General features: G+C 51.2%; 3 protein-coding genes across 3 annotated transcripts in view; all 3 read left to right on the forward strand.

The window, feature by feature from the left end:
* RANBP3 (RAN binding protein 3) overlaps nucleotides 1-7,555 on the forward strand; it is a gene marked incomplete at both ends in the record, with an annotated part of 37,785 nt that extends 30,230 nt beyond the window's left edge. Inside the window, 9 exons of the mRNA XM_079546633.1 lie at nucleotides 392-511; nucleotides 1,097-1,200; nucleotides 3,168-3,246; nucleotides 4,024-4,126; nucleotides 4,670-4,794; nucleotides 5,392-5,512; nucleotides 6,133-6,275; nucleotides 6,756-6,936; nucleotides 7,512-7,555. Of these exons, the coding sequence (XP_079402759.1) occupies nucleotides 392-511; nucleotides 1,097-1,200; nucleotides 3,168-3,246; nucleotides 4,024-4,126; nucleotides 4,670-4,794; nucleotides 5,392-5,512; nucleotides 6,133-6,275; nucleotides 6,756-6,936; nucleotides 7,512-7,555 (1,020 nt within the window). The remainder of the gene's footprint in view (nucleotides 1-391; nucleotides 512-1,096; nucleotides 1,201-3,167; nucleotides 3,247-4,023; nucleotides 4,127-4,669; nucleotides 4,795-5,391; nucleotides 5,513-6,132; nucleotides 6,276-6,755; nucleotides 6,937-7,511) is intronic.
* A 4,405-nt stretch (nucleotides 7,556-11,960) lies between these two features.
* On the forward strand, nucleotides 11,961-13,322 carry LOC306955429 (uncharacterized protein; the record flags this gene model as incomplete). Its single annotated transcript, XM_079546725.1, has 1 exon — nucleotides 11,961-13,322. The coding sequence occupies one exon, from the start codon at nucleotides 11,961-11,963 to the stop codon at nucleotides 13,320-13,322; it is 1,362 nt and encodes a 453-aa protein (XP_079402851.1).
* Nucleotides 13,323-15,089: 1,767 nt separating this feature from the next.
* On the forward strand, nucleotides 15,090-17,970 carry NDUFA11 (NADH:ubiquinone oxidoreductase subunit A11). Its single transcript, XM_079546862.1, has 4 exons — nucleotides 15,090-15,204; nucleotides 15,298-15,390; nucleotides 16,824-16,946; nucleotides 17,791-17,970. The coding sequence occupies exons 1-4, from the start codon at nucleotides 15,123-15,125 to the stop codon at nucleotides 17,946-17,948; spliced, it is 456 nt and encodes a 151-aa protein (XP_079402988.1). The 5' UTR covers nucleotides 15,090-15,122; the 3' UTR covers nucleotides 17,949-17,970.
* Nucleotides 17,971-18,462: the final 492 nt, after the last annotated feature.

The following is an 18,462-nucleotide window of genomic DNA, read 5'->3' on the forward strand; positions in this document are numbered from 1 at the left end:
TCTAATTGCAGAGCAGAGCAAATGCATTCAGACACTGAAACTGGCTTCTGATTTGTTGCATCCTTAGATTTGTATTTAAACTTGACTGTATGACGTCCCAGGCAGTCAGCAGAGGGTGACTTGAAAGCTGATACTCTTTTGAGTGCAGTTTTGGACCAAATGGTGTTTAGAAATCCCTGAACTGCGAATGTCTGAATTGTGACTCCTTGAGAAAGATCTCTGAATAAAACCAGATTTGTTTCAGATGTAAAACTTGCCTTGTAGCTCTGAAGATGTGACTGGCTTGTTATGGCAAATGACTGTGACTTGCCATATTACAACATTCTTTGTTTTGTTTTGCTTAAAGAGAATGGTCTTAATCATTAATCAAGCTTTCAATTTCTTTCTTTAGGCTGAAGAATGTCAGAAGAAAGAGTCCAACAGTACTTCAGATGATGACAGCGGGGACAAGGCAGAACTGAATGCACAGCAAGCCTTTGTATTTGGACAGAACCTAAGAGACAGAGTTAAGGTAAGTGCAGCTCATCTCGACTGAGTTGATGTATTTAAGTGAGGATAAAACACAGTGGAGCCAATCATTTGTAGGCATGCTGAAGTTGTCAATTAGTTAATGGTCAGTGGTTTCAACACTGCATGTGTGTGAAGCCAGCAGCTGTGTGTGCAGCTTGGCTGATTAGTGAAACAGCTCTTCCAGTCATTTAATAGTTATATTACTGCTGTAAAGAAAAACGTCTAGTGCATAAATCTGAATATCAGTGCAATATAGTATTTTCTTGTACCTTTTGGGTCACAGTGAAGTTGCAATGTGCTGCTAAGATACTCCAGTGCAACCAAGACTTGACAGAAAAGATAAGGAAAGAAAACGGGGGCAGTCTGAGTTCAAACCTGAGCATGGAGTACTGGGGTTGGATTGTATTACACAAAGGTACAGACAGGTTTATGCAGGTTTCCTAGCATAACAGAAGGAAAATACGACTGGGACACAGACTTCATGGTAGGAAGTCTTTGTGGAAGAGCTCTTTCATGAGGGGAAGTGAAGAGGTGAAAATTCTGTGATCTGTAGTTGAAGCTGTCCTAACAGATGTGATCTTTGTAGCTGGGAGATGAAAGCGATGAAACTGCTGATGTGCAGAATGCTGGCCTTCCAACTTCAGACACACCTTCTGCAACAAACTATTTCCTACAGTACATCAGCTCCAGGTGAGATGCACTGTGCATGCAGGGCCTGTCACTGGGCCAATGGAAACCCAGGCTTCTGAATAGAGGGGGTAGCAAACCTCTGATTTTTCTTCTGACTTATTTTTGTCTATAATTTCTGTTGTTGATGGTGATTACACAGAACAGCTCCTTCTGTAAAATAGATGTGTTCATAACGTGATCTCAGCTGTGTACTTTGGGTGCCTGTACTTATGAGAGCCTCCAGGATGTTTTCTTCCTACTCGCTTCTACAGTTAAATCTACCATTGGGAGATCTAAGGAATTCTTTCAGAACAGTTTTGGTTTATTGAGCCATCTTTTCCCAAGACCTTACAGTATAATGGCAAATGTAGAGCCTTGTTTATTCCCTTGAAGTGCTTTAAAACTTACTGATCAGTGGCATGGAGGTTGCTAAGAGTGTGCAACAAACTTCAAGCCATTGCTGAAGTACATGACAGCATGACAGACACGACACTGTGATGTGTGCCTGCATTACTTTAGTAATAACTTAAGAGAGCCTTCGTGCTGTGCCTGGAATGTTGTAGGTAGCACTGCTGTCAGTTGCTCTGTCCATATACATACAGATGGCAAATATATCAAAAGAAGTGTTGTTTTATCAGGGTGGGGTGTTTGCTGGTGCTGTGATCTCTGCAGGTACCCTGGTTGCCAAAGAGTGACTTAAAACAGTTGCATCTCTGTGAGTGATAAGGGAGAGAAGAGTTCAAAGAGAAGTGGTTTGTTTGTGGTGCTGAGCTCTACAGAGTAATGCAGAGGGTCCTTACAACTAAGCAGGTCTTTGAGAGACCTGAGAAATCATCGTGTCAAAAGAGATTTGGTGGAGATATGCATGAGCTGAGGCAGCCATGAGAAAGTGATGCAGATGTTACATGTGCACCAATTAGCTCTGAAACTGACAGTCTGCACCTTGATGTTGGTGTTGCTTTGTGACAGTGTTGGCTTAGTAGTGGTAAAAGAATCAAGTAGTGTTACAAAGGACAGAACTTCTTCTTTTACAGCATTGTCAGCTCAAATAATTACTTGGAAAGTCAAGGAAGGGGCCAGTATGTGATCTCTTAGCAGCAGAGAAGTGGAGCACTTAAGATGCAGATTGTTTGATGCCTTGGAATAACTATGAAAGTGTTGGTGTGTGCTTGCCTTGCCTCTACTTTGAGTTTTTAAGGTCCTGTTCTCTTATGTGAGCTTCAATGCAAAGCAGGTGTGAGGAGCTCGTTTTGCAGTCTGAGTTCTGTTTGGGGTTTCACAGGATGCTCTGGGCACGTAGAGGACACCAGAGTGGCTGTCTGCACACCAGTGTTAGTTCAGAAACATGTCTTAGCTTTAAATTGGAGACGCCTAATATGTGTTCATTATATACATATATACACCTAATATGGGCTTCAACTATCTGTATCTTTCAATCTCCATAACATCCACTGCCATATCTTGATTGAGTCTTCATTGGGGAAGGTTTACTCATAGTAAGTCAGTTGCCAGAAACATGCTTCTGAGTTTGCCTTTTTTTTTTTTTTTTTTTTTGTTTAAACCAATGAAGTTTTGAAACCAGAGCCTGTTCCAGTTAAACCTACTTCAGATGTCAGGCAGCACGTAAGAAGCAGTTAGTGACTTTTTGGAAAAAAGAAACCTTTGTTGCCCTTTTCAAACAATTAAAGTCTGCTGGTAAAAATGTCACCTGGGGGAGGCTGCCTGTTCCAAGGAGATGTAACAGCTGAGACTCCATGGTGAGGCTTCTCAGGAAAGCTGTAATGCAGCTCATCTGGTGAAAGGCATTACTCAGCCCTGCTGCCTCTGCTTCGGCTGTGACTTTGCACGTCTTTGTTTCAGCTCCTCCCCTGGCTCTCTCTGAAAATTGACCTGAGAACAAGTAGTTCTCTGCTCGCTTTCTGAGGGATTTGATCAGTAGAGGATAAACACATTTTACTGACTTGCAGAAACTTTCTTCTCCCTTCCAGTATAGAGAATTCTACAAACAGTGCAGATGCATCGAGCAACAAGTTTGTTTTTGGACAGAACATGAGTGAGCGAGTCCTAGTGAGTATCCACTGCCTGTGAAACATTGCCATCTTCTGTGCAGCTTCTGCTATGGGTTCTCACTCAGGAAACATGACAGCTTTTAATTGCTCCTCTCACTGGAGTGCTGTGTAGGTAACTGAGTGAGATCTGGGGGTGTTGTCATGAGCTGCTGCCTGCAGCTGCAGTGCTGTCCAGGATTGCCAAATCCAAGCAGTTTAAAAATGGGACAGCTTGCTTCTTTGCAATGGTTTCTTCAGTATAAATACCTGAAGATGTTGCTCTCCTTCAAATGAACAAATTCAGTGATGTGGCACCCCAAAGGATGGGATTCCAAATCCAGCAGTTCTTTGCTCAGCTGTTTACCGACCCCAGGTGTGAGTTGTAGTGCCTTACTGTTTTCTGTTTGTTTTATTGTTATGCTGTTGCAAAAGGGAAGCACCTCACACTGCATTCATCACTGCTGAGCGGGGAGCTGAGCTCGCTGTGTCTCGAGTAGAACTGTAGCTGAAATTGATTTGCTTTTTTTGAACAGGACTTCAAATTAAGAGCTGCAATTTGGTTTCAGTTCAGGAGAAAATGATTTGAGTTGTTTGTGTGGTCAGGCTCTGTCCAATTCCTTGGCCTGGGGTAGTAACGCAGCTCTTAATGTGAAAGCAGCGTCATTGGGATTCTCCTTGTGTGTGGTTTGTCAACAGTAGTGTCATCTGCTGGTAAATCATCACTAGTCTTGTTCTGCAAAGCTAAAATCAGTGTATGCTTTCCTCTTGCTTATCTCATTTTCTTTTTTTGTGATAGAGTCCACCAAAATCAAATGAAGGCAGCACAGAGAGTAATAAGGAGAATGCTGCTACGGAGTCTGGGTCTGAATCGTCTTCTCAGGAAGCCACACCAGAGAAAGGTAAAAACCAGAGCATTGTTTTAGGAATGGTAGATAAACCTTGGCATCCTATTCCTTTGTTTAAAAAAAAAAAAAGTGGATGTTGCTTTTATTGTTGAATCTGACCAAAGATAGAGCTGGGGGGTGGGGACTGACAAACTGGGTGCTGTAGATTGCCTGCCTTTAATATATAACCTCTGCAGGCTGTGCCGTCTTCCATGGGTTTTCTGCAGCAGTGTGACTGTATTCAGCAGTGAAAGCAGCAGGCATGAGTAGAGCAGATACTTTGGCCCTGCCCAGTGCAGCAGAAGTGTGGCAAACTGTTCTTAAGAACACCCTGCTGCAGTTCTGGTAACTGGACGCTTGAGTCAGCCACACGTTGTGTAGGTGCACCAAGAGTGGTGCTGGGACAGAGGGCTGTTGGCTGGGTTGCAGACCTCTGGGGCTCTTTGCAGTTCTGTTGCCATCTGCTGTGATTTTCTCTGAATTCGGGTGTACCTGGAGGCCCTTAGGAGCACTGTGTAATGTTTTGTTCTCAAAATAAACTTTCAAAATGTTGTTCAGCTAATAATATTTCAGAATCCCTGGCCGAGTCTGCTGCAGCCTATACAAAAGCAACAGCAAGGAAGTGTTTGTTAGCAAAGGTGGAAGTGATTACTGGGGAGGAAGCAGAAAGTAATGTTTTACAGGTAAGAAACGTATGCAGAGATCTGTGAGCTTGTGAGCACCCAGGGAATGCACAGCACCCCATTCCCAACTTCTCAGCCACCTTCTTGATCCCTAATGTGCTCTCAGATGTTACAGTGCAGATTCGGGATGTTTACCGTTGGATCCTTACTCAGTTCTTTATTTCTTCTTTCCAAATGAATTTCAGCTTTTGGACAATCCTGGCAAATCTTAAGCACACTTTCTGCGTGTCAGTTCAACTTGTTACGATTGCTTTGTACAAGAACACATCTGTTCTCCCAGACCAAGATATAATGTGTAATAACAGCAAGGTGGGAGCAGGGCAAGAAGGGAGCTGTGGAAGCTTGCACCCTATCTGAACCTCATTCTTGCTCTTTGATTTTGAGTGCAGGTGTTCATTAAGAATATCTACCTGCATAAAAGCCTTACCATATCAGCATAATTCGAGGGATCTGTGTCAAAAAACAAATGGCACGTCTACAAGCAGTCAGAATCACAGTATGACATGAGATTGGTTTTGACCAAGTGATGTCTGAATACAATGAAATATTAAACTGCTTCAATCGACCGCTGTGCCACAGAGGTGTTTTCTGTTACAGATTCAGTGCAAGCTGTTTGTGTTTGATAAAAACTCTCAGTCCTGGGTGGAAAGAGGTCGAGGGCTTCTGCGGCTCAATGACATGGCTTCGACGGAGGATGGGACGTTACAGTCCCGACTGGGTAAGAGAAACCAGGGCAATGAGTTTCTGGGTGAGAGCTGTATTGCTGCATAGGATGCTTCCATACACACAGTAGCATCTGCTTTGTTTTAGCTACAGCAACTCAAAGTGCAGTTTGGACCTTTTCTCTTGCATTGTGACCATTTAGTCCAAAGAACATAAGAAAATATCTTTCTGTTGTAACAAACACTTTCTGCTTGCTGACTTTTTTTCCCCTAAAAGTGAGCTCTACTTACCAACCTGAATGTTTGGCTGGATATTCGTGGCAATCTTCAGATGTGTGCTTTCTGTTCTTCAGGACCAGGTGCCAGGGGTCTTTCTGAATGGTGTTGATGGTTTGGGCTGGTAGGAATGAGCACTAGCCTGAGGTCATCAGCTCAGATCTGGCCACTGAACTTCGATGTTTTCATGTATGAGATCTAGGGCATGCCTATAGATATTTAGCCCAGTAATCTTCGGTATCCTACATTCATCTCAGCAGTCATGATGAGATTCCCTTTATATCCTTTATGTGAGGCTTCAGTGTTCCTCCACAGCCCTGCTCCCTAAAAAAGCTTTCTTGGCAGTGCTGAGCTCCCAGTTGTCTCTTGCCACCTAACCCATCTCATGTGTTTGTTTTAGTGATGAGGACTCAGGGGAGCCTCAGGTTAATCCTGAACACCAAGCTCTGGGCTCAGATGCAGATTGACAAAGCCAGTGAGAAGAGCATCCGGATCACCGCCATGGATACAGAGGACCAGGGGGTGAAAGTCTTTCTTATATCAGTGAGTACAGTTGTCATTTACACCACGGTATCCCTACTCAAATAGGTGCTGCCTGTATTGCAGTTGAAGTGACATTTTTGCAGATGCAGAGGTGATAAATGTCACAGGTTGGGCTGTGTGGGAGCAATGTAATGAAGTGAGCTAACCATCTCACTAAGTTGAAGCCGATGGGGGGGGGGGGGGGGGGAGGTTGGTGATAGCAGCTGTGATGAGGAATTCACTGATGTGGTGAAAACTGAGCTTCCTTGTATGCAGAAGGAAGTTCTTTCAAATAGATAATGATGTTCACGGGATGCCTTGTGTGACAGCTCTGAAGCTCTTCGAAGCTGTGCAGTGACCGTAAGCTTTGGAGAGTAAAAAGAAAACATGAGAAAGCCACGTGACAAAAGTGAAGTAGGCCTCGCTGTGGTGTATTAAATGTTCTAATCTGTTGTCATTCCTTGCACCTCTTTTCTCGTTGCTGAATACTGAAAACCCCAGGCGAGCTCTAAGGACACGGGGCAGCTGTATGCTGCACTGCACCACCGCATCCTGGCATTACGGAGCAGAGTGGAACAAGAGCAGGAGGTCAAGAGTGTGGCACCAGAGCCAGAAGTAACGCAGTCGAATGAGGAGGACAGTGATGACGACGTCCTTGCACCTTCAGGATCAGTGGGAAGTGGTAAGCAGGGGAGGCACACCGTAACAAGCAGAAGCAAACATCAGTACTGACTGCTGAGTGCAGTGCTGTGTGCAAAGCAGGGGGTTCCCAAAAAGTGGGAAAGGTGTGACTGTTCCCATTGTATGCAAAGAGGCCGTAATCTATAGAGGCTTTGGTTGGCAGTTTGAGAAAGGCTTCTTTCTCCTGACTTGGAGCCATCTGTACTTTGTCTTCCCATGGCTCAGTACATCTCTTAATTTTTTTCCGAGATCAGAACTTCATCCTGGTTCACTGCAGGAGGAACAACTATAAAGCAGGTTTGGGTGTGAACGGAAAAAAAGAGCAGCGTGTGGACTTGGAGAGGCTGGAAATGAGGCTTGTGGGCTCTGATGCTGCTGAGATTCCAAAGCCAGATCGGTCAAGAGCATGAAGTTCTGCAGTGGGTGGAACTTAATCAGCAGCAGAAATGCAAACCGAGGGGAGGGAAAAACTGTTTTCATGTCAGTGCATTGTGGAGTCTGAGACATCGCAGGTGGCTCCAGGGGGGTCTTTGAGTCAAGGAGCAGAGTGTGTGACTGAGCTGCTGTCTGTTTCAGGTCCCAGCGATGAGCGTGACGGGCAGAACGCCAGCAGCACATAGCAGACGTGAGCCCCCCGCTTGCAAGGCTGCTACGAACACCATCTTGCAGGCATCTCTCTGGACCCCCCAGGCCAGCTCTTGTTTCAGGCAGTGTTGAAGGCTCCAGGACTTAAGAACTGTGCATCCCCGCTCTGTTGGTTTGGTTTCTTGGTCTGGATCAGTAGATTCCACACACACACACAAAACAGCAGACTTGGAAACTACCTGAATGTGGTTTGGGACGTGAGAAAGCTCATCATATTGATGAGCCAAAAAAAAAAAAAAAAACACAAACAAAACCAAACACTTCCCCTCTTCCTTGTAATAGAGATGGCACATTACAGCTTGTCACGGCTTTCCATTGGGACCTTGTGACTGTTTCTTCAGTAGTTCATGTTTTGCAGGCCTCCGAGATGGAACTTTCTGACACGGTTCCAACAGGAATTTGGCTTTTTAACTCCAATTTCTTCCGTCAGAGTCTCTGCCACACGCAGGGAGGCCACATCCCTGCACCCATGAACTGCCCTCCTGGCTTCGTGCTCCTCTGGGGCAGCTGATGTCATGCTGAATCCTGAGGTAGGTGCTGGGCAGCGCCGTCCCCCGCCCTGTAAACGCAGACATCGCGCTGGGATTCACCAGAGAAGCTTTTCTTTTTTTTGTTTAACGTTGTTAATAAGAGACTCTGAAGTTCACAGGACGTTTTGCTAACTCTTCTTTCTTCCCATTTCATCATTATTTGGGGGGTTTATATTGTGGTGACAACGTTTATATTTTATTTTAGTTTTTTCAATAAGATGCTCTTGTGTGTTGAGAACGTGAAACCATTGTTTTGTACTGTTCTTTTCTGTTACTATTTAAGGGAGAGCTAAGCCACTCTATATCATAGGTGTTGCATACAGGTTTTTCTTAGCAAATTCTGTTTCTTTGGCTGCAACAAAGTGTAGGGAGGCATCCAGGTGGCACCTGCAGAAAGGTGGATGAGCAAATGGCTGTTAGCCCTCTGGAGAACCAGCAAGGCTCATGTGATGAGCTTGCTCAGCCATTAAAATGAACCCATTGCAAAGCAGCTCTCATGGAATGGCTTGATTCAACAAGCCATGTAAGCACTTGCCTGACTGAACTACGTGTGAACCATCTGACTGAGGTCAACGCAACTCTTCCTGCTTTGAGCCGAGTACGTTTTTAATGATCTTGCTGAATTAACAGCCTTAATAGAAAATTAACTTTTAACCCTTCCTGCCCCTCTCCTGTTTCCTGAAGTCTTGCAGCATGAAGAACAAGGTGCCATTGCCGGCTTTGAGCAGTTTGGGCTGAAGGATGTTGTGTTCTGTTCCACCCCAATAAAAGCCAGAACGTGTTTCCCTGTGTGTAATTCCGAGCTGCTCTGCTGTAGAGGAGCTCAGCTGTGCTCACGGTGCTTCACCACAGGGTGAGAGTTGGGTGGCAGTTCTTCTCCCTGGAGCATAGCAGATGGTTGCTTTCCTCTCTCCAAACACATCCCAGATTTGGGGATGGGCCCTGTGTCTCTGCAGTCCCTGTCTCAGCAATGCTCATTGCCTTCAGCTGTGTTGGTCACGCAAGATGTCATTAAACCGACTTCTCACTGTGTGCTGCTTTCCCCCTTGTTCTTTGGTCTCATGAAGGGCTATGGAGCAGTTAAAGGACACCGATGGAAGGGTTATAAGGATGCTGGGCAGCACCTGCACTTGTTTGGGCTGATGTTCACTGGCACGGAGCTTGTGCTTAAACTGCTCCTGCTCATAGAATGCCTCATACTCTTCAGGGATACGTACCCCACGGATCCTGTACAGCCTCATCATGATGCAGTCAGGGATCTGTACCTTCCAGCCCCACAATGAGCCCTCCATTGCCCTGTGCCCACCTTCTTGAGCCCCACAGCCTCATGGCAGAACACACAGCACCCCTCAGGGCCTGCAGAACACAGCCTCAGTCCAGGGCTGAGCTGGAGAAGGTACAGCATGGGGTATGGGTGGAACTTGGGGAAGAAGGTGTAGATCCCCAGCTGCACTCTGGTGCAGGATGTGGGGAGGCAATAGGGCTAGGGGGACTTTGGCGTTCCCTGGTTTCATTGTCAGCTCTGGGTGGGAGTACATCAGCTCCTCCTCTGTGTACATCTGCCCTCTGGCAGCTCCAGCCATGGTCAGCAGCGGTTCCACCACCAGTTGTGGATGAGATCAGCCACGGTCTCTGCCCCATGGTGCCCCTGTAATCCTCCTGTTGGTGTCCTTTAACTGCCCCATAACCTCTTATGGTTTCCCATGAATTAGCAATTCCCAAGTGCTTGTGAGGCAACAGCTGCCTTTATTGGGTACACATGCCCCATAGCTGCCCCAGAATTCCTCTCTAACTGCCCCTACTCACCCTGCTCCACAGCTCTGACCCACGGTGCCCATCCCATGGCTTCTGTGGGGTGCTATGGGGAAGACCCACACCTGGGAGAGGTAGCTTTACTCCCACATGCAGCTGGTTATGTGGCTGCATGAGGTCGGGGCATAGGGATGTGGGTCAAGCAGGGTCACAGAGTTGTGGGGTTACCTGGTCATACAGGTGCAGGGGGTTCTGGGTCACATGGCGTTATAGGGCCAGGGTGACATGGGGGCAGGGGTCGCAGAGTTGTTGGCTCACGTGGGGGATTGGGTCACTCAGGCCTAAGTGGAGTCATCTTGGGTAATGGTCGTGTAGGATTATGCATTAGGGCCCCACCTTTGGGCCACAGAGCTCCCCATCCCCTTGCAGGAAGAAATCAGTAAATGCACTTGGATGCTGCTCCGCATCCCCTATTTTCACCCCAATCCAGGCCCCAGGTCCTCCCAGGGCCCCATGCCTCCCAAGTCTCACCATCACCTCACACGTTGCCTTCTGTGCAGTGTTCCAGTCCTACAAGCTGTGTCCTCGCATCCCTACCAATATTCCCCCACGTCCCCAATGCCCCATGTCCCTTTGCCCCCCATCTTGCCCTTCATCTCCTGTTACGTGCTGCTCTCCAGCACCATGCAGTTGTACATGATGGGGAGATGGGGATCAGGAGGGGCTCCAGGGTTCTGGAAGGAGTATGGGGGTCCTGTCAGAGACTGGGGGGGGAGGAGGGGGTCTGTGAGCTCCTGGGGTGTCCCAGAGGGGATGATGGGGATCCTAGGGAAGAAATCTGAGGGGGGGAGGGGTCTGTGCATACAAAGTGCTGTTGGAGCTGTGGAGCTCTATGAGCTGCTAGGGAGGCTCTGGGTCTGAGGGGCTTCAAGAGGGGCTGTGGGGGCTGCAGGGGAGCTACAGGGGTCCTGGGTGCAGGGGGAGGAAGGGGAATGCTCATTTGCTCTCTGGGAAGATGCAAGGATGGAAAAGGCGTTTCTAGGTGCCACCAAAAGAAAGCATCCAAATACGTGTTGGACTGCCTACGCTGGGGGGGGTGAGGGTTTGATAAAGAAATTACAGTTAGCAAATTGAGGGAGGTTCTTCCCCTCTGCTCCACTCTGCGAGATTCCATCTGTGCTCTGCTCCAAAGCTCCAGCACAGAAAAGATGTTCAGGAGAGTCCCTGAGTCCACAGAATGGAGAACCAATGCAAAAACCATCCTGGTCAACATCTGCCCTTGGAGCTTCTGTGTGACCCCACACCCTGAGCCCTGAAGTGCTCTGTGGTGACCTGGGAGGCAGAGACAGCTTGGCTGGAGGAACTGAGAGCAGGAAGATCTGCAAAGCCCAGCTCCTTCCTCTGCCTCTAATCTCCTTGCCCGCTCTGTGCTGTGGCTTCTCCCAGCAGTGCTAAAGCTGCCTTGCAGTCCAGCACATCCATCCCCTTCTTGCCTGGCAAGTCAGAAAGAAAGGAGCCCTTTTGGACACCACCAACCCTGAGGTCACACGCAGAATCCAGCTCTCCCCAGTTCGCCACCAGGCTGCCGTCCCCAGGTGGGGGGCTGGAAGCCAGGGAGAGCTGCAAAGGAGCTGCTTTGAGGCAGGGGAAGGGGCAGCTCTCAGTGCAAGGGACACGTGTCCCAGGGTTGGAAGCGACCCAGCCTTTGGGGTGTGAAGCCCCTTTGGGGCTGCTCCTGTGCGCAATCCTCACCCCTTTATGGTGCAGAAGCAAGAAATGACGGAGCTGGTCTGCACTCGGGTGGAGACTTCTGCAAGGAGCCGTGATGTGGCAGCACAGGGAAAGCGGGAGGTGGTGTGGAAGCAGGGCAGATGAGCTCGGCTTCTCCACAAACCACAGCTTCCCTCCCAGCAGCTGCGGGTGCTGATACAGGGCCTGTCCAGCCTCTGCTGCCAGACGGGAGGCAACGCAGCAGGAGAGCAGACACTGAGGGGTCATGGTGAGCGCAGGGGAGCGGTGGCCCTTGGGTCTGGGTGGTCTGGGTGCTCGGGGTCCATATTCTCTGAGTCTGGGTGCTCGGGCTCTGGGTGCTCGGGCCATGAGCACCTGCGCAGAGGAAGCTCTGGTCCTGCGCTTCATCTCCTGGCCCACGAACACAAGTGTGGCAGAGGGCTCTTCTGGGCAGAAGCGTGTTCAGGGAGCCCCTTCCAGCCCAGGTACAGCTTCCCAGGACCGGGAGCGCGAGGCTGCAGAGACGCCTCTGAGCCCCTGCTTCTGCAGCAGCGAGGCTGGAACGGCCGCCTGGGGGGCAGCAACACGCGGGGCACGTTCACGCTTTGGAGGAGGGCACGAGGGCAGAGCGGGCGCTTTCCGAGCCTGCTGTCCGCGGGGCTGGGCGGGGACGGAGGAGGTCGGGGCTGGGGACTGCAGAACGGCCGGCGCAGGAGCGCGGCGGGCCGGGGCCGCACCGCAGGCGCCCGCAGCTCGGCTCTCCCCGCAGGCCGCGCGCTTCCCCGCTCTGCTGCCGCTGATCCTCGCAGCGCTGCCGCCCGCCGCCGCCGCCCCGCCGCCGCCCTGCCCGTGGGAGATGAACAAGGTGAAGGACATCGTGGAGGTGAACTGCACCGGGCGGGATCTCGGCGCGGTGCCCGCCGGCCTGCCCGACGACACGGGCATCCTGCTGCTCAACGCCAACCGCCTGGCGTCCGTCTCCACCGCCGCCTTCCGGCCGCTGCCCGCCCTGCAGGACCTCGACCTGTCCGACAACGGCCTGCGGGACCTGCGCGCCGAGGACCCGCTGCCCAGCCTCAAGGAGCTGCTGCTGTCCCGCAACGCGCTGCAGGCTCTGCCCGCCCTGCACGTCCTGCCCGCGCTCACCCGCCTGGCCCTGGCTCACAACCAGCTGCGCGCTCTGGCCCCCGCCGCCTTCCGCGCCGTGCCGCGGCTGCGGGACCTGGACCTGCGGGGCAACGCGCTGCGGACGCTCCCCGAGGACGCCTTCGCGGGGCTGCGGGCGCTGGAGGACTTGGATCTGTCGGACAACGCCTTGGAGGAGCTCCCCGCCGGGCTGCTGCGGGACCTGCTGAAGCTGGAGACGCTGTGGCTGTCGGGGAACCGGCTCCGCGAGCTGCCCTCCGGCTTCTTCCCCGAGGGGCACCTCTTCGCCTACGTCTTCCTCACCGACAACCCCTGGCACTGCGACTGCAACCTGCTCTACCTGCGCTCCTGGATCCTCGGCAACGAGGGGAGCGTCTACGAGCCCGAGCGCGGCCTGGGGAAGACGAAGGTGGAGCTGGCCCCGGAGAAGGTGCTGTGCCGCAGCCCCGACGAGCACCAGCACAAGCCCATCGTCCGCTTCAAGCCCAACTGCGGCCACGTGGGGGATGCAGAGGAGGATGAATACGATTACCCTGATGTGGAATGGACTCCCCAAAAGCCTCACGTGACCTCCTTGCCCTAGCACTATTCTCACACATTTTGCTAGCTAGATCTGAAATGATTTCTGGGCTGCTTAGCAGGGGTGGGATTGTCCTAAACCAGAGTTGGGGGCTGAAATGCCAGGTTTGGGGCAGTGTGGCAAAGCTGAACTGGCTTTGTCCGCTGTTTGCTCAAATGACACACAGAGATGCATCACACTTTCACTGAATAAATATTCTCTTTGCACAAATTCCATACGTGGGCTAATGCATTTCATTCAACTTCCAGTAGTTCTGGCAGAGTACAGTGAATGGCAAATTCATTTTCAGTACTTGGAACTGCACAGAATGGAGAAAATGGCCACTCATACCCAGCTTCCTTTTGCAGAGGAGAAGAGCTGGAGGATTTTAGATAGGAAGCACAACAGATTTTTTGGAGCGTCTCAGAACCATTTTGAGGTCTCCAAAAACGCAGCAGGGAGCGAATTCTTTGCAGGTCCCTCATCCTGCCTCAGCACCTCGGTGGCATTCCTTACTGTTTCCAGGCATTTCAGGCCCGTTTCAGGTGCCAGGAGCTCTGCATTGGTTGTGATTTGATGGTGTTGGAGCCCAACTGTAAAACGCTCTTCCTGGCTCCAGGAAAAGAGCCTGGCTGGGAGGGGAGGTCCTGCTGCTGCAGTGAAACTCAGGAGGAGCTGCACTTGTCTGGGGAGCAGGGAAACCCCAAGGGAATGATGAGAAGGGGCAGCTTTGGGGTTGTGGACTCGGCCATCGCTGCAGACCGCAGAAAGCCATGCCACACCAGCAATGTCTCTGGCTCTGGTGGAAAAGCCCCATTTGTTTCCATCCACGCCACAAATCCCCAGGAGTGTTAACTTTGTTCAGGAGATGCTCCAGTGTAATGCACTGCTTTTGATGTCCTCAAAGTAAGGGGCCAAGAACAACACCTGTACAACAAGAAGTCAAACAGATGCAGAGGAGATGCAGTGGGACCCCATGGCCGCCAGTCCTTATCCTCAGCATCACCACATGTGCTCCAAACGGCCCTGGCGTGAGGAAGAGGCATTCCTTTATTCCTCACAATATGCAACAGGCAATATCAAGTGCACGCTCATGGCGTTCAGGTTCTGCATTTAAGACGTACGCGTGCACCACACCGGCATACACATTCATTCCTTTCCAAGACTTCAATACATTCTGATGCTCCTCAGGACACGTGTGGTTGATTTTAGGGTGGTCGTACGCCCACTTACTTTATCCCCACTTTTCCATTACTTGCTCCATCACGGTGACTTCTGGCCGACTTGGAGCTGTTTCTCCCCCATTTGGCAAACCTCCATTGCTTGTGAGGCCACACTGAGCAACTTTCAAAGCAACAGATGTGAAATCCGAGCACGAAGCAGCTGGTGGATGCAGAGATAAGGACAGTTCGCGTGAGCTCAGTGCTTCATGTGAAGCAGGATTACGACGAAACAAGGCTGCTTGTGCACCGAAGTGGAAATGGAAAGTTTCAGAGCTGGCACTCATTGATTCCTTTTGCTGAACGAACACGTCGGCCCCTGCCCCAACACACCGACCCTGCCGCTAAACAAACCAGCCCGGACCAACACCACGCAACCACTCCGCGCCTCTCCTCATTACTTCCCCCAGCTGCCCGCACGCCCCGCGCTCGTCGCGGCGATGAGGAACCGCCCCGCGCAGCAGCGGCACGGCGCCACGGCAGCACGTGGGGGGAGCACCGACCCGGCGGGCGCCGATCTCGCGTGAGACGCGTTTCGATCTCGCGAGAGTCTCGCCGCGATCATCTCGCGAGAGCGCGGCCGTGCCCGTGCCCTTGCGGCGGCATGGCGGGGTACTGGGACGGCCCCGAGGGCGAGCAGTGCCCGCAGCGCACCTGGCTGACCGCGCGGGTGGGCGCCGCCGCCGGTGAGGGCCGCTGAGAGCCGCTCAGGGCCGGGAGGCGGCGGGCGGCGGTCCCGCACGGCCCCGCTCCCGCTGACGGCCCCGCTCTGCTTGCAGGCCTGCTCGGCTCGGCGTACCGCATCATCCTGCTCCGGCCCGGCTCCGCGCTCGCCGCGCTGCAGATGGCGGCGTCGGACACCGTGACCATGGGTAAGCCGGCTGCGGCGACCCCAGCGCGTGCCCCAGAGGCCGCCTGCCCCCGCGCGGCTCCGCGCCCCGCCGCCCTCTGCGTTCCCGTTTCCGTTCCCCCGGTGTCCCTTCCCGTAATTCAGAGCCCTTCCCCTCCTCCCGGCCCTGCCGCAGCCCCGTCCCCTTTGGACGCCTTTCCGAGCGCCTCCGGAGCGCTGCATAGCGGCCGTGGCAGCGTTCGAAGCTGCTGCTTTGAGTGCCTGAGGCCCCAACACGGCAGAAGGAGCGTCCTGTGCTGAGTGCTGCAGAACCGGGATGAGGACGTGGGCTGTGTTCTGTGTTTACAGCTTGAAGGATGCTTTTTGTGCAGCCTGGAGGAGAAGGTGCGTGTGTTCAGTGCTCACATGTACTGCTGTACATACATACACGTCTATGCTGCTGGACAGAAGCATAATGGAAGCAAACGTACCTTGCTTCTCTACTTCATGTCGGTTAGGCATCACACATAAATGATGTTTTGAAGAGCAAAGACTGCTTGTGACAGCAAAAGGAAAATCAGTGTTTGTCCTCATCATTCATTGGCTGCTTCTTGCCAAGAAGAAGCAATGTAGTTATTGTAGCCTGCAAGGGCGAGGATGCTGGAGGATGAAGCAGCAACCCAAGGGCTGTTCAGCTGCACAGTGGAGCCCTCAGCCCTTGGCACACACGGTTTTCATCAAACTCACCTCAGTTTTCAGTCTCATTCAACGCCTGTGCTACCTCTGTCTCTCCCCCAGCAGCTCTGCACTGAACCAGAAGCCAATCTGCGCGTGACCCAGGTCTGCAGGTGCCTGCACAGCTCTTCAGTAGTGATTTGAGCTCATTGTGACGGCCCAGATCACATCACCAATTATTGCTTGGATAAACCTTGTAATCCCAAACCAGCACGCTGAGTCCTCCTGCTGCATCACATCTGAGGATAACTGCATGCTGGGGAGGCAGAGCCCGAGCAGCTGAATCCCTGTGGGGTTTTTCCTTTCTCCAGAGCAGAGAAAGCAGGGAGCTGAGGAGCTGTGGTCCAAGGGCTCTGTTTCCTGAGTGCTCTTTTTAGCTCAGCATAATCACATTTTGTGCTGGAAAATACAGAGCTTTGTAACACGGGCTTGTAGTTTATCTGTTATTGTATAGACTTCATTGTGGACGTTTCTGGGTTGGTGTTGTTCCCAAGAAAGGTGAATTGGGCTCTGGAGATGGCGCCTGTGTCACATCTCTCATCAGAAATCCATGTGGTACACCAGAGCGGCTTCGTTCTCTTCTTTCTTCCCAGAGGATCTGCTTGTGGCTCCGTGCCTCCCAGCAGCGCGCTTTGCCTGAAGAGAATCATGGAATGGTGGAATGGCCTGGGTTTGTGCAGGGCCAACCACAGCCCAGGCTGCCCAGAGCTTTTGCTGAGTTTCTCTGCCTTCTGTTCACAGCCACGCTGGGCGCCGTGTTCGGGCTGACCACCTGCCTCAGTGCCCAGGTGCGGGAGGAGCCCGAGAGCCCCTTGGACTATTTCATTGGGGGCTGCACCACAGGAGCTCTCGTAGGAGCCAGAGGTAAATGTGGGTGGTGCCTGGAGTGGGCGACAAAACGAGCCTGCTCTGTTGTCCTGAACCTTTCTTAGGGAAAGCAGTAAAAGCACCTCGGTGTCAGGCTGATCTGGTGGCTTAATCTCTTCATCTCTGTGTGTGAATTCCATTTTGTGCCGGTTTTGCTGACGCTCTGTTGTAGAGCTCTGCTCAATAAATAGTGCTGCAGGGGGAGACCGGGGCTGACATGGAGGAGATTTACAGCAGAGGACAGAGCTGAGCCAGCACTGCCCGTTATAACTGCTGATAATTTGAAATGTTGGGATATTACAAATGTTGTTGTGGCAATCTGTGTCATCTTGGCAACAAATGTGATTTATTATACGTGGAAAATGCGATCTGTCACATTCAATTCTGTGAGTTCCTCTTGCAATCTGAGGGCCAGGCCGTGCCTTTCAGCTGTCGCTCCCATGACGTTTCCAGGCTAGATTAAGTCCTGCAGACACTGATACAGCTCTGCTTTCTGCAGGCATTTGCAGACTCAGTGGTAAAGGATGAGATTTTATTTTTAAGTTCCAATTGTGGTAAAATCAGGTTTCTCTTTCCCTGGTTGCTGAGCTGAGAGTTTGAAGCGGTGATTGTTGTAGTCGCTGAGGTAAGCAATTAGGGTTTCCCTGTATAACGAATCAGGGCAATGGGTTATGGATGGTTATGTCCCAAACTGTGGGCAGAAAGCATGAGAGAGGACTTGGAAACATACACTTCTGATTTCTGTAGACATCCAATGGTACTTATGGTCAGGGAACACGTGGAGTCCATCCTGATCTGCTCTGTTTCTAAGAGATCCTTCTTACTGCTTGTTTTTTTCCAGCTCACAGTTACATGACCGGAACCGTCGCTTGTTTGGGCTTTGGAGCTACTGCTGCGTTAATGAAGATAGGAAATAAGGAAGGCTGGAGGCTAACGGGCCTCCCAAGCTGTAAATGTCCCATTCCACCCTGCAAGCTGGATCTTGAGTGCTGTGTGTAATGAAACGCTGTGTAATAAAAAATGCTGTCAAATGGGCTGTCAGCAGTGTGCACATCATCCCCGTGTTGGTAGGATTGAGCTGGGATGCAGACAGGAGGTGTGAGGAGAGGCTGAGTGTGCTGTGGTTCGTCCTGGAGAAGGGAATCCTGAAGAGGCGATGGGATGTTTTCACAAGTTCGTGGTTAAGAAGAATTGTTCAGGTGCAGGGTGAAAGCATGGAAGGTGATAAGCATGGGTTACAGAACAGGAAATTGTGCCTAGGTATAAAGAGAAAGAAGAAGATCTTGTAGTTGGGATTGATCACTGGAAAATGGAGCCGGAGCAGCTAGGAAACGGTAGCTTTTGGGGACACAAAATTCAGCCAGATGTGGAAATATGAGGATAAAGGGACGGGAAGTTTGGGATGGGGATAAGAGTTCTTGGAGATGGGGAAATAGGGTTGTGGGGCTGGGAGGCAGCAGGGATGGGACGGCGTGGGGTTCTGGCACTGCCTGCACCCTCCGGCCCGAGGGAA

Source organism: Tetrao urogallus, assembly GCF_951394365.1.
Source record: "Tetrao urogallus genome assembly, chromosome: 25".
Lineage (NCBI taxonomy): Eukaryota > Metazoa > Chordata > Aves > Galliformes > Phasianidae > Tetrao > Tetrao urogallus.

What these genes read in the sequence shown, in the direction of transcription:
- NDUFA11 (XM_079546862.1), top strand. Translation starts at nt 15,123, where the DNA reads ATGGCGGGGTACTGGGACGGCCCCGAGGGCGAGCAGTGCCCGCAGCGC. An exon ending in GCGGGTGGGCGCCGCCGCCG is followed by an intron (nt 15,205 to 15,297) that starts GTGAGGGCCGCT and finishes CTCTGCTTGCAG; the next exon opens with GCCTGCTCGGCTCGGCGTAC. An exon ending in AGCTCTCGTAGGAGCCAGAG is followed by an intron (nt 16,947 to 17,790) that starts GTAAATGTGGGT and finishes GTTTTTTTCCAG; the next exon opens with CTCACAGTTACATGACCGGA.